This window comes from Schistocerca nitens, chromosome 9, assembly GCF_023898315.1.
Source record: "Schistocerca nitens isolate TAMUIC-IGC-003100 chromosome 9, iqSchNite1.1, whole genome shotgun sequence".
NCBI lineage: Eukaryota > Metazoa > Arthropoda > Insecta > Orthoptera > Acrididae > Schistocerca > Schistocerca nitens.
The window spans coordinates 392,376,563-392,392,704 of record NC_064622.1 but is presented as its reverse complement, the minus strand read 5'-3'; the positions used below and the strand labels follow the sequence as shown (position 1 = coordinate 392,392,704).

At 37.8% G+C, this 16,142-nt stretch overlaps 1 protein-coding gene and 1 long non-coding RNA gene across 3 annotated transcripts; one reads left to right on the top strand and one right to left on the bottom strand.

Moving 5' to 3' along the window:
• Positions 1-3,674: 3,674 nt before the first annotated feature.
• On the bottom strand, positions 3,675-4,484 carry LOC126203730 (uncharacterized). The gene is made up of 3 exons (XR_007540358.1): positions 4,155-4,484; positions 3,893-4,030; positions 3,675-3,786 (listed from the first exon to the last, which is right to left on the bottom strand). It is a non-coding gene; the product is annotated as an uncharacterized LOC126203730 (long non-coding RNA).
• Positions 4,485-4,826: 342 nt separating this feature from the next.
• Positions 4,827-15,926, top strand: LOC126203108 (mediator of RNA polymerase II transcription subunit 21). 2 transcript variants are annotated; one of them, XM_049937351.1, is made up of 4 exons: positions 4,827-5,036; positions 5,113-5,227; positions 5,309-5,409; positions 15,654-15,926. In XM_049937351.1, exons 1-4 carry the CDS (start codon positions 4,995-4,997, stop codon positions 15,789-15,791), a joined length of 396 nt encoding a protein of 131 aa, XP_049793308.1. In that variant the 5' UTR covers positions 4,827-4,994; the 3' UTR covers positions 15,792-15,926. The 2 variants fall into 2 exon arrangements, with proteins under 2 accessions (XP_049793308.1, XP_049793307.1); XM_049937350.1 differs by having other exon boundaries at positions 4,829-5,036; positions 15,627-15,926.
• Positions 15,927-16,142: the final 216 nt, after the last annotated feature.

The window sequence follows — 16,142 nt, the reverse complement described above, 5'->3', positions numbered from 1 at the left end:
TTACCAGAAATTCTGAAAAAAGTAAATTGTTTTATTACTGTATAATTAAGAGGTGTTGACTGGTTTCTTTGAACATTTAATAGAAGCCTTCTTTTTACCTGCTATTGATAGAGAGCCGTTCCAAGTTCTCTACAGAACAATCTCTCCCATTTTTCATGAGGTTTGTTATCCTGTACACTAATATTGCTTCTTCTAAATGGTAAATAATGCATTCAGACATTGTTGGTATTAAAGGTAATTCATGAAATAAATTATATTTAAACCAGAAAATTAAAGATTCCACATGGCACATGAAAAGTACTTTGCTACACACATGTATGTACAGATTCCAAATTGTCTGGTAATTTGAGTTACAAACTTTTTTAAATAGAAATATGAAGAGCACAATACTTTGGGCCTGCAACAACTCAAACGTAAAATACTTTAGTTCCCTATGGGTAACTTTGTTCTACACGTGACTCGTGCAACTGCTTTCACTCTTAATGGAAAACTAAATGGTTTATGTTAACGTTAACTAGCAAAAAGTGTAACCATTGTTACATAATTTCTGTGAAGTAAGATTCCTTAATGTTAATTCCTTCCTTTGTCGTCATAACTTCAGTTCCATGTGGGACATATGAACTAACAAAATGAAATGCTTTTATTACTATGACCAAACAAAATATTTTTAACATTTAGTACACAGTTCAAATCAGCAAAAAGTGCAACCATATAATTAAGGTAAATGATGAAAATTAGGCATGTAACAAGTACTGAAATTTCCTAGATTGCCAAGTGCAACTGCAATCACTGTATTCTGTACTTTGTAGTGCTAGAAAGATAATTCTATTTGCATTATCTCTCCCCCCCCCCCTCGTCCACAGGAAAATATAATAGAAAGACCTCCTAGCAAAATAAAGACAAAATTCAGAGAATTAGGTTTCACCTGACTCAGGCTCCCTTATTCTAGAATGGTTCTAAAGTAAAAAGAATGCTTATGATAAATTGGAACATTGTGTTCATTCTAGGAAGTATTAAAACAAGAATTGACAGAGTAACAATTTTATTGCTCTTATGTTGCAGAGTATCCACAAACATTACTGTTTGAAACATAGGGCCACTGCATACTCCATTAGATCAAATTCAAGTTAACATGGTTATTGAGGGAAATATTTTCTCACACTGAAAGCCATCTGTCAAATAAGTCTCAGAACTTTTTTTTTCCATTAATTTCACACAAATCACCTGTTTTTAATGCAAGTGCATATTTTGTAACACCAAACATCTTAAAATAAGCTTATGTAATAAACAATTACAATTTTGTTACAATATCTACACAGGACGTAAAGAGTTAATTTTACTTCAATGTGATTCGTCCTTTGAAGTTCATCATTACACAACAACAAATCTATGGACAAAGTTTTAAAAAAGCTGTCAAAATGTCACACCCGTCTGCATGGAATGTTCCATTACATAATCTTTTCCAATTTGCGCACTATACATGATTAAACAATATGAGTTTATTTAACTTCTGCCTTATACTTGATTTGTTGTTTAAAATTTTCTCAGCAGACATTTTTTCCCATATGTTTTTAAGCGTATGCAGGAGTACAGGGATGCAATCTTACAAACAAGTTGAGTCTGATGTAAGTCCTCAATCCCAATTTCATAACGGTAATCATGACCAAGAGCAGGAAATGGGTAATCTACAAAATTATTTTTAACAGAATGCAAAATCTTGGCCTGTATATATTTCCGTCACATATCCCCAGCAATCACAAACATCTGAAACAGTTTATCTGAGTATTCTACAACAGAGTATACACAGCCATTTGTTTTAACCAGTTCTCCCCGGTTAACAAAATTTACAAATGCATTTTTACTGGCCATATTGGGAAAAGCATAGAGAGCATCACATTCTAATGCAGATTTAACTACTGGTGGCTTCAGTATGTGGAGACAGTCTTTGCATGTGATCTGCCTTGACAAGCGCAATGACACATATCCTGCAATATAATAGACTATGTTTTGCTTGTAAAATGAGAACTTAATCTTATCATCAAGAAGTGCACACCACTTCTCTATTTCATTTTCTGCAACACTTTCATCACTTTCTACTACATGCTTTCTTGCATGAAAATCATAAACAGGTGGCACACAACACACATTAAAATTTGATCAATTCTCATTCATTACAGTGACACTGTTACCGAAGAGAAACTTTCTCATGGCAAATTTGAACTGGTATGCATTTGGATTGTTGTTCCAACCACCTCTGGGCCGAAAGCAGGAAAAAAAAAGCCCTATGTGATCTTGTGACAGTTTATATGTCAGCAAATACTTCAGAGGAGATTCGACACGAAGCATACTTGACAGAGCTATGTGCCTGACTGATTGCATATCGAAAATTATCCCAAAAGCAAAAGTACTTCTTGCATGGAGCAGCAACGGAACACCAATAATTTTTAAGCTTTTGATATAATTTTTAGTGTCTGAAAATACCAAGCCAATAAGATTTATACCCTTTACCTAAGATTTATACCCTTTACCTAATGGATTTCTGGAGTTCAGAATATCAAAAATCCTATCAATATAATACAAAAATTCTACTGTTGCTTCACTTCCTTTAAAATTTGGTTCACCAACCCTCCTCAAAAACTCTATACTATCTGCCACACTAGAATTCAAAGTCTGTGTAGCTAATGAAACATTCATTTTTCTATTTACATAACTTATATGTTGCTCTGATAGTTTGTTGGCAAATGTCATACCTTCTTCTTGTTGTACCTTCTTCAATTGCTCAATGAAATGCCATCTAATAATGCCAGTTGGAGACTCGATAGATACTTCTGCTACAGCATTTATGGCTAACTTAATCATATGACACATGTCAAAGATACAATAAACATTGTATTTTTCCACAGGATGAGGAAAGTGGCTTTTAAAATCACCCTTGGAAAAATTTAAAGTACAGCCAAGTGCTTATATTTACCTTGCAGCCATCACATGTAACACACCAAACCCTAATGCCAGAACTATGCAGCCTCTCAAAGCAGATTTTATCAGTGTGGCCTGATTATTTGCCTGTACACCGTTGATAAAGAAATATGCAATCGGGCATTTAAATTTGCCTTTAATAGAGCCAAGCATGAAAGTCAGAGCCTTAGATGCCTCTATTACTTCTTTTGACTGAGAAACTTCCCCACCAAAGTCTAAAAAAAAACTGTATTGCTTAGTTCCTCGGTCCCAAACTACTTGCTTCCTAATTGCCATACTGTCTACAATTAGACATGAATCGCTGAACTGGTCCCTTACAATTAGGTTCAAATCAATGTACTTAAAAAAATCTTTTAAGAAGCCAGGTTCACAGTCTACACTTGCCATCCATTTGGAAATCAATGATTTATGGGGCAAAGGCATTAATTTTTGCAGGTAATCACATGCTGCTGGTGAATAAAAGTACACAGTCATCACAAACATTTTCACATTTGTTGTGTATCTATTACCCTTTGACGAGAGAGAGTTGTTCACTAAATTGCACACTAATTCTACTTGTGTTCCTTTCTGATGATTGAGGAAATTATGTAACTTCTTAGGAAGATGCCCATTCTCCTTCAATGAACTTATGATGTCATCCATGGAACATACTTTCTTCTCTCTTCTTCGAAGTTTTTCACAGACGCACTTCACTTTACGTTTTAATTCGTGCACAATGTCTGAGAAAAAATTGCAAGTTTCGGTCGCCTTGTCTTCCATTTCTACTTTCGACTGTATACCACAATCAATTACTGAAGAACCAACTGCACTCTGAAACAAAGAAATAATTTCGTTATATATGATTGAAATATCTCAAGGCTTGATGAAAAAATATTATAAGAAAACTTTGGGCGTGTGAAAACATCCTTATACTAACGTTTTTGACACAATTCGCAGCTTCTGCATTGGATAATTGGGACATGCTTTCCACGGAAGAATTCTCATTGACAACATTCTCCACGCAATCAGTAGGTTCTGCAGCTGGCAAATCGAGCACAGATTCTATGACAGAACGCTAAAAACAAAAATATGGACCTGTATTACAACATTGCTTAGACCTATGTAGCTCATTTGTGTTCGTACGAAATAAATTCACAAAAGTAAAAAGCACACACATAGCAAGGAAATTAATTAGCTACCTCAAATGGAGAAGCATTCGTTGTCACTCAAAATCCTAACAACATGTCATCGTCGCTGTTTATTTGGTGGCATCAAATGAGTCGGAAAGTCAAAAACTGATGGCACTGCTTCGGGTTTGAGACGTTTCTTCCACGTTCTAGGGCTCACTACGTAATCATCTTGTCGCAAATGGTTTCCGCAAAGAGAACTGCAAGACGTAGGATTAAAACCTTTCCGCTTCACGGAAGTAATACACTTCTTTAGCAGCTCTGGGTGCTTTAGGAGAAACCTGTTCAAAAACATCGCATTAGCAAACGCACTAAGTCTGTATTTTTATCGTATTGTATCGGTAGTCCTATTACCTGTGAAATGGTTAGTCACTTTCCTTACTCCATCGCTTCGTACAATTGAAAGCGGAACAAGAAATCACCATTTCGATAATACTTAATTCCTTATACACCGTACAGACCGAGAGAAACTTCTTGCCAAATTCGAATATGGCGGTCAATACAGACGACAGTAATCAGCTGGTAGAGTCATCTATCGGTAAGTCCGGTAGTTGAGCATCCCTCATTTCGCTAGCTTTAGACGCCTGTCCTGCACGACATCCAACGTTTCAGCACACGCAGGAGGTTGCGAGCTTGCGTATATCGGAACATTGCATCGATGTTGGACTATCGATAAATATAACATCGATAATCGTTCGGTTGAACACCAACCTTGTGCAATGCGCAGTGTTTTGAGTGTTTGGTATTGTAAGGGAAGTGGCAGAACTTCTGCAGAAGTTGAATGTGAGTTGTTTACTGTATAAGACGCTCTGGGATAGGTAGTGATTGCACCGTAGGTAAATAAATATAACCATGGCGGATAGATTAACACAACTTCAAGATACGATTAATCAGGTTTGTTGTGCTGTAGTCGTAAAATAAATTCAATGTATCGTTTTCGTCTCTAAATTGTTACAATCTCTCTTTGTAGCAAGCCGATCACTTCTGTAACAGTATTGGCATCCTACAACAATATTCAACACCCAGTAAATTTTCTGGATTTGATAGAAGCGGGTCCCAGACACCTTCACAACAACAGCAAGAAGGTGAGCACTGCTTCACATTAATTTGGTTTGTTGCAGTTTTAGATTAAATTATTAGAATACCAACGGTTTTATTTGTTCCAGATTATGCGCAGCTTTTTGCTACGTTAATCGCTAGATGTGCTAAAGATATAGATGTCTTGATTGAATCATTGCCAAATGATGATTCCTCAACGGAATTGCAGGTATGTTTCCCAGATTGTTACACTGCTGCTATACCTGTACATTAATCCACTTGGTTCCTCTTCCCTAACAATCTTGTTAATTTTCGATGGACACGTGGTTTTCATTAATGAGTACCTTTCTTGCAGTACCATACAGAATAGAGTCCAATAATCCGATCATGTAGGTAGATTGGCTATATGTTAATGCAACATTAGTCTACACTCGTGAACTAATGCGATGCTCAAAACCTGTAGTGCCACAGAAGATAGAGATGTTCACTTTGGCAACATACACATCATTCTCCTACTTACGATGTTTAAAGTTGTAAATAGGTGTAATTACGAAAGGAAGTGTGATTAAGTGAACAACAAAAGGTACACGATCTCATGAAATGACTCATAGGTACGTGGTGAGGTATTCCATTAGAAAAATCTTACCCTGTTCCTTCCCCATAGTGAGAATAGCTCGATTGTCCAGGAAAAGATGTATAAATACCAGGACATTGAAGTACATGTCACTTTTGTGAAAGGTATGACTCCCATTCAGTCAACAGTTTGTTGATTTTGACTTAATATTTGTGAAAAAATTCTGCATGGTTCTACTGTCATGAGAGAGCTATATGATATTTGAACTATAGGTTTATTCATGCAGGAGGATTGGTTTAATGCACCACATTTTCATGGAAATGTACTGTAAGAACTTAAATAAGCTTCATTGGGGAGTAAAGGCTGTTATGAATTCTGGTGGAAAAGACAGTGGCTTGACATTTTTAAGCCACTACAGTCATAAGTGTAAGATTGCTTTTTCTGAGCTAAACTATTGTCTTTGACGTAAGAAAACTTTCTGGAATTGAATTGGTATGACATTGGTATACTTACTCCTCTTATGTACGGGTATAAGATTTCCCAGTTTAAATATTCAGATTGTGTGTTAAAATTAATTACATCTCTTGCAAATACTGCCTTAACATGATTCTTGAGACAGCTAAAAATAAGTTCGCAATGCACATTGTAAATTGCCTTTTCATATCAATTTCTGTTCAGGTAATTGCATCAGGCAGGTCAGTCAACGTAATCAATTTTTGCTGCCGCACTACTCAAATTTCTGTTTCTACAGGATAATGGGTTGCCATTAGTAGATTGTGTTCAATTAGTGGTAATTTAGAAAGTTCTGTCCCTCTCCCCACTTTGTATTTTCCATGAGCAACATTTGATGTGTTTGCATCAAAATATTTACCAGGTCTGGTCTGCTATAAAATTATTATTAATGACAGTATCTTGCAGCATTAGTCATTTATAATGATAAAGTGCATTAAATCTGAACTGGATGTAGAGGAGCAAGAGGAATATTCAATATCAGTGGCCTGCTTTGATCAGTTACGTAATATTAATTGCTGCTATGACATATCGTTTTGGTATCAGTCTTCAAAGTTTGGTTGTTGGTTGACCAAACCAACAGATAACAAAAGCAACAAACCTGGTTGTGGTGCATAACGAATCTTTAGTTTAGCCTGTTTGAAAAATTTGTGACTAATATTGTTGCATTTGTCATCTGTATGACATTTGTCAACTTTTCCTGCAAAGCTGGTCAGAGCCAGTGACTAGTACAGATTATTCCTCTTCATCCACTAGATTTTGGACTATGTTAAAGAAACTTTTATTCCATATTCCCATTTGTTAGTTCTGCAAACTCAGTCGAGTTGTCACTTTCTTACCAAACCTACAAATCAGTCTGTCCCCATAACCAAGATTTCAGGGGTGTCACTATCACAGGAAAAACATTTTCATCATTTGTATTTTGGTTCATACGTTGTATCCACTAGAGTATGTCAAGGGCACAAGGTGGTTAGAAACTGACTACAGTTAGTGCATGGTCCTTGATCATTGGGGAAATTTATTAAAGGAGGAGTGAGATTTTGAGCTTGACATTCTTTATTTAACTGATTCTTCCAATATGAAGATCTGTGCCTAGGCCTAACTCTGACAAGAAGTGCACAAAACTTTTCATATACTAAATGATTGATATTCGCCCTGTGTATTAATGAAGGTTAAATACCTTTGTACCTAAAATGTAAACATATTTCATTAATGCATGCAAAATAAATTGTTTAAATTGATGCCGAAGATTAAAAATGGGAAACCGAAAGTGTCAGACCAGAGGAAATTTTGATGGGCATTGGGTGCCTGGCAGAAAGTGCCATTGATTTATCCTACGCAAAGTGGAGAAACATATAAATGTTGCCTATACAACTTTTCATACAGAAATTTTTCATTGAACCATGTCGGATCATATTCATATCTTCAACTTCTAATTGTTTACTGGTATAATTACAGATGGACAAAATGTGTTACGAAAGCTACAGTCATGGGTGCTTTGCATGCAGTGTAACAAATATTCATCTAGACTAATGCGGAAAACCTCCCAAACCTGTACTCAAATTGGCCTGAGAACAAAGTTAAGTTTAGGACTGAATCACAATGGTTTTTGTCTCCCTAGTGTGTGCAGCCATACCACATGGGTTGCAGAATTCATAACTATGATGTCTACTTATTTGTGTTGCACTCAGAGAATTCAAGAAGCCAACATGTAGAGGGGACATCATTTTTTGACATCAAAATTTCACACTTCTTGTTTCTTTTGCATGAAATTGCCTTCCCCCCCCCCCCCCAAACTGTTACATTTGTGTCCACAGATGAGCACACTTACCAAATAAAAGGGTTTTGTTCTACAGACTGGTTAAATCTATCTTCCATTTAAAACTTGATGTAGTCTTAGAGCCATCACAGGTTTTGTTTACACACAGAAAAAAAGATTTGCTGCTGTTTTTGTGAGATGTTACACATCAAGGAAAGGGGTAGTGTCCTGGAAATAGTAGTCAGATGTCAACCAGATGTATACTACAGCTGTGATTGTTAAACGGCCGTTGGAGGAACGTCCTGTGAATCTGCAGTTACCTTTGTGCGCTAGAGTGGTGACCTAGCATTTATTGCAGCTTGGTAAGGGCTGTGCAAGGACATGATAGAGAAATTCTGGGCGTTATTTCAGTACTGTTCTGTGTTGGTTCACACTGAACGTGATTCGAAGTGCCGAAACTGATACAGCACTATTTCTCCTCTACAGTCTGCCAGAGAAGCAAACAATTATATTCTGATTCATAAAGTCACTGGTCTTTCCACCCCTCTCCGTAATGATAAATCTGCCATTCGCATGGATTGCAGGCAGTTATTTTTAGATTCATTACCCCACAATTTAGGATAGGAAAGGTTCACCTCCAGCTCATTGTTGTGGATGTCTATGACATGGTGTGTGGACACATGAGATTCAAGCTCATGCCCCATACTCCTTTAAAACTGGTGCACTGTGGGCACAGTACACAATTGATTCATATGTGACAACTAAGACGTCCATGCTCAACAATAGACTGTAGTGAATTTCCTAAGCCTACAAATCAGTATTTTTCTCCTCACCAACTGCTGCAATATGTAGTAGTTTGTGGCAGGGTTGTTGTGATTTAACTCAACCCAAAAATCCTACTGTGTTTCATTATGATACTTTAACATACAACATTTTATGAAATTAGCTTTACGCAAATTAAGAAGTGCAATCATTTATTGAAGGCAACTATTGACTAGTAGTAGAATTTAATTAATATTGTTTCAATTTTCTATACCATGTAAGAACTCAGTTAAATAAATTTACACTTACACAAAACTAACTTCAGCTTTATGCAGAATCATAATGACTGTAAATTGCAATTTAGTTTGGATGTAGAAATTTATAGATCTTCACTAATTTCTCAGATCTTTTCTCACTCTTTCAAATTATTTCTTAATTTTGGCATTTCAGAGAAGATTCCCTCATTCGATACAGTGCGGGCAGGGTGAGGAATGAGGAACTAATAAAATATTTGTAAGAATTGGTTAGTGTTCTGAATAAGTGAATCATAAGAGTTTACGTTGAACTGTTTAATCATTGATACGAAACTCCCCCCCCCCCCCCCCAAAAAAAAAAAAAAAACATAAAAGCCCAATTTTAGCCACTGGTTTGTTCTTTTCTTGGTTTCTTAAATACATGGGTTTTTCTCAACCCTGGTTTGTGGGGAATGATTATTGTATATTGTTTGACTACTGGCTGCATCTAGGCATGTTCTGATAAGAGTAAATACAAGTAAGTATTGGATAATTTTGTTTCGATGCCAAGTGCTTTGAGTAAAAAAAAGTACTTGTATTGAATTGGAACTTAATATGCAACCATTGCTACTCAAGTGAATCGAGGAAGATGCTTCTTTGTCTACTGTAACAGAGGAATTCAGATTTGGAAAGATCAAAGACAGCTGCAGCTACAAAAACAAAAAGGAAGTACACTAATGTGACGAGTTATATCTTTGTATGTCAATTCATATAATGTCTTTAAAAAGCAACCCATTTTTAGTATGGGAAGAAAAAGAGTTATTTTTCCATGTTTGTGCAAATATACTGTCATATTATCTTTAGCTGCTTTCATGTTGTCTTGTCTCTGTAGAGCTGTACCATGGGAAACAAGGAGACAACGTTGGTTGGTGGCCGATATTGTCGTTCTATAACACAAACTGTATGCAATTAACTGTTCTTTATTTGTAAACAAAGAACTATTTAACGTAAGTTTCCATGTGCTGTAGGACAAGCTCTCTTCTGTATAGTCCGTGTAGCCTCAATACTGTTGAAGTAGAAGTGTGCTATGTTTACCATAAGGTTGATATGTGCTACCTGTCTCTGGGCGAGAGGCTAAGTCTGTGGCTCCATCTTGGTGATACGCTGGAACTCCACAGTGTACAGACTCTAACTAACTGGCCCTCTGGCCTGTGGCAGCGATTCTAAATATTGGCAGCTGAGAGGGCGTTGGCGGCGTGTTTCCAGCAAGTATTGTCATTGGCCTCTATCAAAACTCTTGTAATCTCTATGCTGCATGATCTTATTGTCATTGCAACATCTGTGTCTAGTGAGTGTTCATTTTCCAAAGCTGGTGCAGCTATGACTCCATATAGAAAAAGTTATTTCTTCTAAATACAGGCTGGTTATAATCATAATTTTTGGTACTTCAGCCATTGTAGATGGAAAACTACTTACTGTGTGGTCACCCAACTTTACAGAAATGATGTTCAGACTGTACATTGCAGGAGTTGTGTCATTAGTAGCGTTAATGCCCTGACTTGACATTGGGCTCAAGTATGGGGATGGGACCTGGATAAACTGAAAGAACTAAAGATTGTACAGAGTTTCAGGGAGAGCATAAGGGAACAATTGACAGGAATTGGGGAAAGAAATACAGTAGAAGAAGAATGGGTAGCTTTGAGGGATGAAGAAGTGAAGGCAGCAGAGGATCAAGTAGGTAAAAAGACGAGGGCTAGTAGAAATCCTTGGGTAACAGAAGAAATATTGAATTTAATTGATGAAAGGAGAAAATATAAAAATGCGGTAAATGAAGCAGGCAAAAAGGAATACAAACGTCTCAAAAATGAGATCGACAGGAAGTGCAAAATGGCTAAGCAGGGATGGCTAGAGGACAAATGTAAGGATGTAGAGGCTTGTCTCACTAGGGGTAAGATAGATACTGCCTACAGGAAAATTAAGAGACCTTTGGAGAGAAGAGAACCACTTGTATGAATATCGAGAGCTCAGATGGCAACCCAGTTCTAAGCAAAGAAGGGAAAGCAGAAAGGTGGAAGGAGTATATAGAGGGTCTATACAAGGGCGATGTACTTGAGGACAATACTATGGAAATGGAAGAGGATGTAGATGAAGATGAAATGGGAGATAAGATACTGCGTGAAGAGTTTGACAGAGCACTGAAAGACCTGAGTCGAAACAAGGCCACGGGAGTAGACAACATTCCATTAGAACTACTGATGGCCTTGGGAGAGCCATTCATGACAAAACTCTACCATCTGGTGAGCAAGATGTATGAGACAGGCGAAATACCCTCAGACTTCAAGAAGAATATAATAATTCCAATCCCAAAGAAAGCAGGTGTTGACAGATGTGAAAATTACCGAACTATCAGTTTAATAAGTCACAGCTGCAAAATACTAACGCGAATTCTTTACAGACGAATGGAAAAACTGGTAGAAGCGGACCTCGGGGAAGATCAGTTTGGATTCCGTAGAAATACTGGAACACGTGAGGCAATACTGACCTTACGACTTATCTTAGAAGAAAGATTAAGGAAAGGCAAACCTACGTTTCTAGCATTTGTAGACTTAGAGAAAGCTTTTGACAATGTTGACTGGAATACTCTCTTTCACATTCTAAAGGTGGCAGGGGTAAAATACAGGGAGCGACAGGCTATTTACAATTTGTACAGAAACCAGATGGCAGTTACAAGAGTCGAGGGACATGAAAGGGAAGCAGCGGTTGGGAAGGGAGTAAGACAGGGTTGTAGCCTCTCCCCGATGTTATTCAATCTGTATATTGAGCAAGCAGTAAAGGAAACAAAAGAAAAATTCGGAGTAGGTATTAAAATCCATGGAGAAGAAATAAAAACTTTGAGGTTCGCCGATGACATTGTAATTCTGTCAGAGACAACAAAGGACTTGGAAGAGCAGTTGAACGGAATGGATGGTGTCGTGAAGGGAGGATATAAGATGAACATCAACAAAAGCAAAACGAGGATAATGGAATGTAGTCAAATTAAATTGGGTGATGCTGAGGGGATTAGATTAGGAAATGAGACACTTAAAGTAGTAAAAGAGTTTTGCTATTTGGGGAGCAAAATAAATGATGATGGTCGAAGTAGAGAGGATATAAAATGTAGACTGGCAATGGCAAGGAAAGCGTTTCTGAAGAAGAGAAATTTGTTAACATCGAGTATAGATTTAAGTGTCAGGAAGTCATTTCTGAAAGTATTTGTATGGAGTGTAGCCATGTATGGAAGTGAAACATGGACGGTAAATAGTTTGGACAAGAAGAGAATAGAAGCTTTCGAAATGTGGTGCTACAGAAGAATGCTGAAGATTAGATGGGTAGATCACATAACTAATGAGGAGGTACTGAATAGGATTGGGGAGAAGAGAAGTTTGTGTCACAACTTGACCAGAAGAAGGGATTGGTTGGTAGGACATGTTCTGAGGCATCAAGGGATCACCAATTTAGTATTGGAGGGTAAAAATCGTAGGGGGAGACCAAGAGATGAATACACTAAGCAGATTCAGAAGGATGTAGGTTGCAGTAGGTACTGGGAGATGAAGCTTGCACAGGATAGAGTAGCATGGAGAGCTGCATCAAACCAGTCTCAGGACTGAAGACCACAACAACAACATGGGTATGGTGACATGGTTGACACAAAAGCTTTGTTATGCTTTATAGTTGCACACAGTCAATGTGGTTCTGGACAAGATGGGCAGGGATTTGTTCATAAAGCTGTTCTATCAAAACAGCATCAATAGTTCTGCTGCATTATGTGAGGCCATTGCATGAAATGAATGCGGAGAGGTCCTCTTTCTGCATCAGGGTTGAAGAACCTGATTCGGAGGTTCAAATTATCTGGCAATTTGGGACTTGCTCATGGAAGAGGCTGATGGCCATTTGTGCCACATATTGTTGAAGTCACTGTTACCATGGCTGAGAGTGCTGGGTGCAATGTGCGATCTTCAAGCAGTGTATGAAGTGCGCCATGACAGCTGGTCCATATCCCACCTGAGGTGTTTCGGACACCAGTAGAGCAATCTCTAGTGTGGTTCCAGGCTGTCGCAGGTGTGCATGCATAACCTGTCAAGTAATTCCTAATGTGTTGACCCATAATTTTAGCTTCTGGTCTCTGTTCTGAAATTTTCGTTGTCATTAGATAGGACTTCAAATTTAATTTTGTACATCTGAGTAGTCCCGATTACCTCCTTCTTATTATAATTATTATTTTCTTTTTTCTTTTCAAACAGTTATATTTTGCTCAGTATTGTGATCTCAAATTGTTGTGTTGGACACACATGCAAAATCCATGTGGCAGCTATTTTTATACATGGTATTGTTATGTATCAGTTCTTCTGAAACAGTATTATGAAAAGGAAAGTTGCTGCTCACCATATAGCAGAGATGCTGTGTCGCAGATAGACACAACAAAAAGTCTGTCAGAATATAAGCTTTCAGCCATCAAGACCTTTGTTGAAAATAGATGACAGACACACACACACAACTGCAGCCTCTGGCAGCTGAAGACACACTTTATTTGAAACTGACATTTGCCTTGATTGATGGCTGCTGACTAATTGTGGCATGGAACTATGAGATCCTCCGAGGTTTTCAATAACATCACATTTATTGGACTGTTACTGTATTTGGTAACTAGTTTTATCAGAAACATAATTTTGTTGTATATGTTGTAGTGTCTTGAACATGCTGGGTGTTTGTGGAGCCTTCGCCTAAAGTTACGTATTGGACTCCCCAAAAATCTTGATTTTGATGACAGACTGATTTGTAGTGCAGCCCGAGGTCTAGGCTAGGTTGGAAGGTGACAGTTTGGTTGTGAGTTAGCAAAGCCAATGTATGTGGAAGCAGAAAATCTGGTTGTGGTAAAAAATTGACTGGCATCGAAGCCAAGTGTTAACGTCAGTTCAGTATTGGAAAATGGAAGGGGGTTTCAACATGTCACTTTTACGCAGACCTTCAGCTTTGCTAAAATTTGTTTCCATTGTGGCTTGTGCATAGGTTTTGCAGATAATCTGATTCACCAACTGCCCATTAATCATAATAAAAGTGTTACATTACATAGGGTTATTTTAAATGATGGACCCATTTTCAGAAATGTGTAGGTATTCAAGTACAAATCCAAAATGAACAAGCCTTATACCAATGAAAAGAGGAAGTTTCAAAGTTTTTGGGGGTGGGTGGTGATGGTTTCAGAGGCGGGTGTAGAGTTCGCGCGGCAATAGAGCCGTCATTCCGTTTCACTGTCAGTTGTGAGCGAGATGGCGACTGTGGAGTACAAGGTTGTCTGTGTTCTTCAGTTTGCAAAAAGTGAGTTGCAGGTTGCAGTGCAGCTAGCATTTCGTACCAAATTCGGTATTCAACCAAAAACTTGCAAAAGCATTAGCCATTGGTTTAAGCAGTTTAAACAGTCTTGGAGTGTTCGCAAAGGGACAAGCACAGGCCGCCCACGTGTGTCGGAGGATAATGTCTACGTCTCAAATTTTGTGGTTATGTGCTAGCAAAGATGGAGGATGACACATTTCTACAGCGCGTAATTTTTAGCGATGAAGCAACATTCCATCTTAGTGGAAAAGTCAAGACACAGTGTTTGCATGTGGGGTTTGGAAAATCCACATTCACCATCACAACATGAAAGAGAATCATCGAAGATAGTGTTCTGTGTCGTATCCTATACAGAGGTTTATTGACTCTTTTTTTTCTTTGCAAAAAGAACTGTAACGTGAATCACGTATCTGGACATGTTGGAACAATGGCTGTTCCATCAAGTTGTGGAAGATTCCCAGGACTTCATTTTCCAACAAGATGGAGCTCTGCCCCAGTGGCACTGTGATGTAAGGGGCTTTTGAATGATTCCCTTCCTCAGTGCTGGATATGTCGCAGGGGACTTCAGGACCTGGTTCTGCACTTCTGGCTGCCAAGATCTGATTTCTCACCCTGCGACTATTTCTTATGCGGTTATGTGAAGGAAGCTGTTCACATCCCACCTCTATCGACCACTTTGAACGATCTGCGGAACTGGATCACTGCTGCCATGCACACAGTAACAGCAGATATGCTGTAGTGTGTGTGGGACGAGTTTGTATAACGCTTTGATGTTTCCCATGCAGCCAACAGTGGCCACATTAAACATTTATCACATTTCTAATTATTAATTAATTACAAATTATTACATTTATTAAATTGGTATCTAACATTATGAAAGAAAAGAACTTTGTAACTTCCTCTTTTCATTGGTATAAAGCTTGTTCATTTTGGATTTGTACTTGAATAAATATGAAGGTTTAAAAATGGGCCCATCATGTAGAATAACCTGTACAGTAGAACTATCATTATGTATTGTATTTGCTTCCCTGTGGAGCAACATTGCTTAATTCCCCACCCTCCATATTATTTATTTACTGTATATATTGTTTTGTATTCACTGTGGCTTATTAATAATGTGCAAGTATCTTTTCGTTAGCCAGGGTCAGCAGTAGTACAACAGCTGCCTGTACTCTTGTGGAATATTCACATTTACCATTTTCCTTTGTTATACATTAGTGTGCTGATTTCTTTTGCAGTGTAACAGCTTGCGCTTGTTAGAACAGGAGAACAAGGAAGCAGGTGAGCAGCTAGAAGAAGTGGTGCGGCGTGGTGAGGCCCTGCTGCAGCAGATCCAAGATGCACTTGCAGACATTGCACAGAGTCAACTAGACATGCAAAGACTTGCTGCAGCTGATAGTTAACAGTGCTCAGTGGTTTGTGACAAGCCCATCTGGACATGAAACTGTAATGATGAAGTTTTTTATGTGAAGACTGTGTCAGTTTGTTGTTTACAATATTTGTAAATGTTATTGCTTATTAAAGTTTTTCAATTTTGAGTTTATCATTTTACTAAACAAAATTTTAAATGTATGTCCTGTAACATAAGCATTGTTCGAATACAGATCACAAGTAACTTGTGTTGTATATTTCCTCCTTTAGTTATGAAACCAAGATTTTAAAACAAAAGAATTTCACCACTTGTCATGGTTTTGTAAGCAGGTGAAGCTTCTTTCTATACTTCATGAATATGCATATGGCTAGCTCCAGAAACC

Excerpts from the sequence above, each read along its gene's own strand:
- LOC126203108 (XM_049937350.1), top strand. The coding sequence starts at position 4,995 with ATGGCGGATAGATTAACACAACTTCAAGATACGATTAATCAG. Across the intron at positions 5,037-5,112 it reads TTCAAGATACGATTAATCAG|CAAGCCGATCACTTCTGTAA; the intron begins GTTTGTTGTGCT and ends CTCTCTTTGTAG. Across the intron at positions 5,410-15,626 it reads ATTCCTCAACGGAATTGCAG|TGTAACAGCTTGCGCTTGTT; the intron begins GTATGTTTCCCA and ends TTTCTTTTGCAG.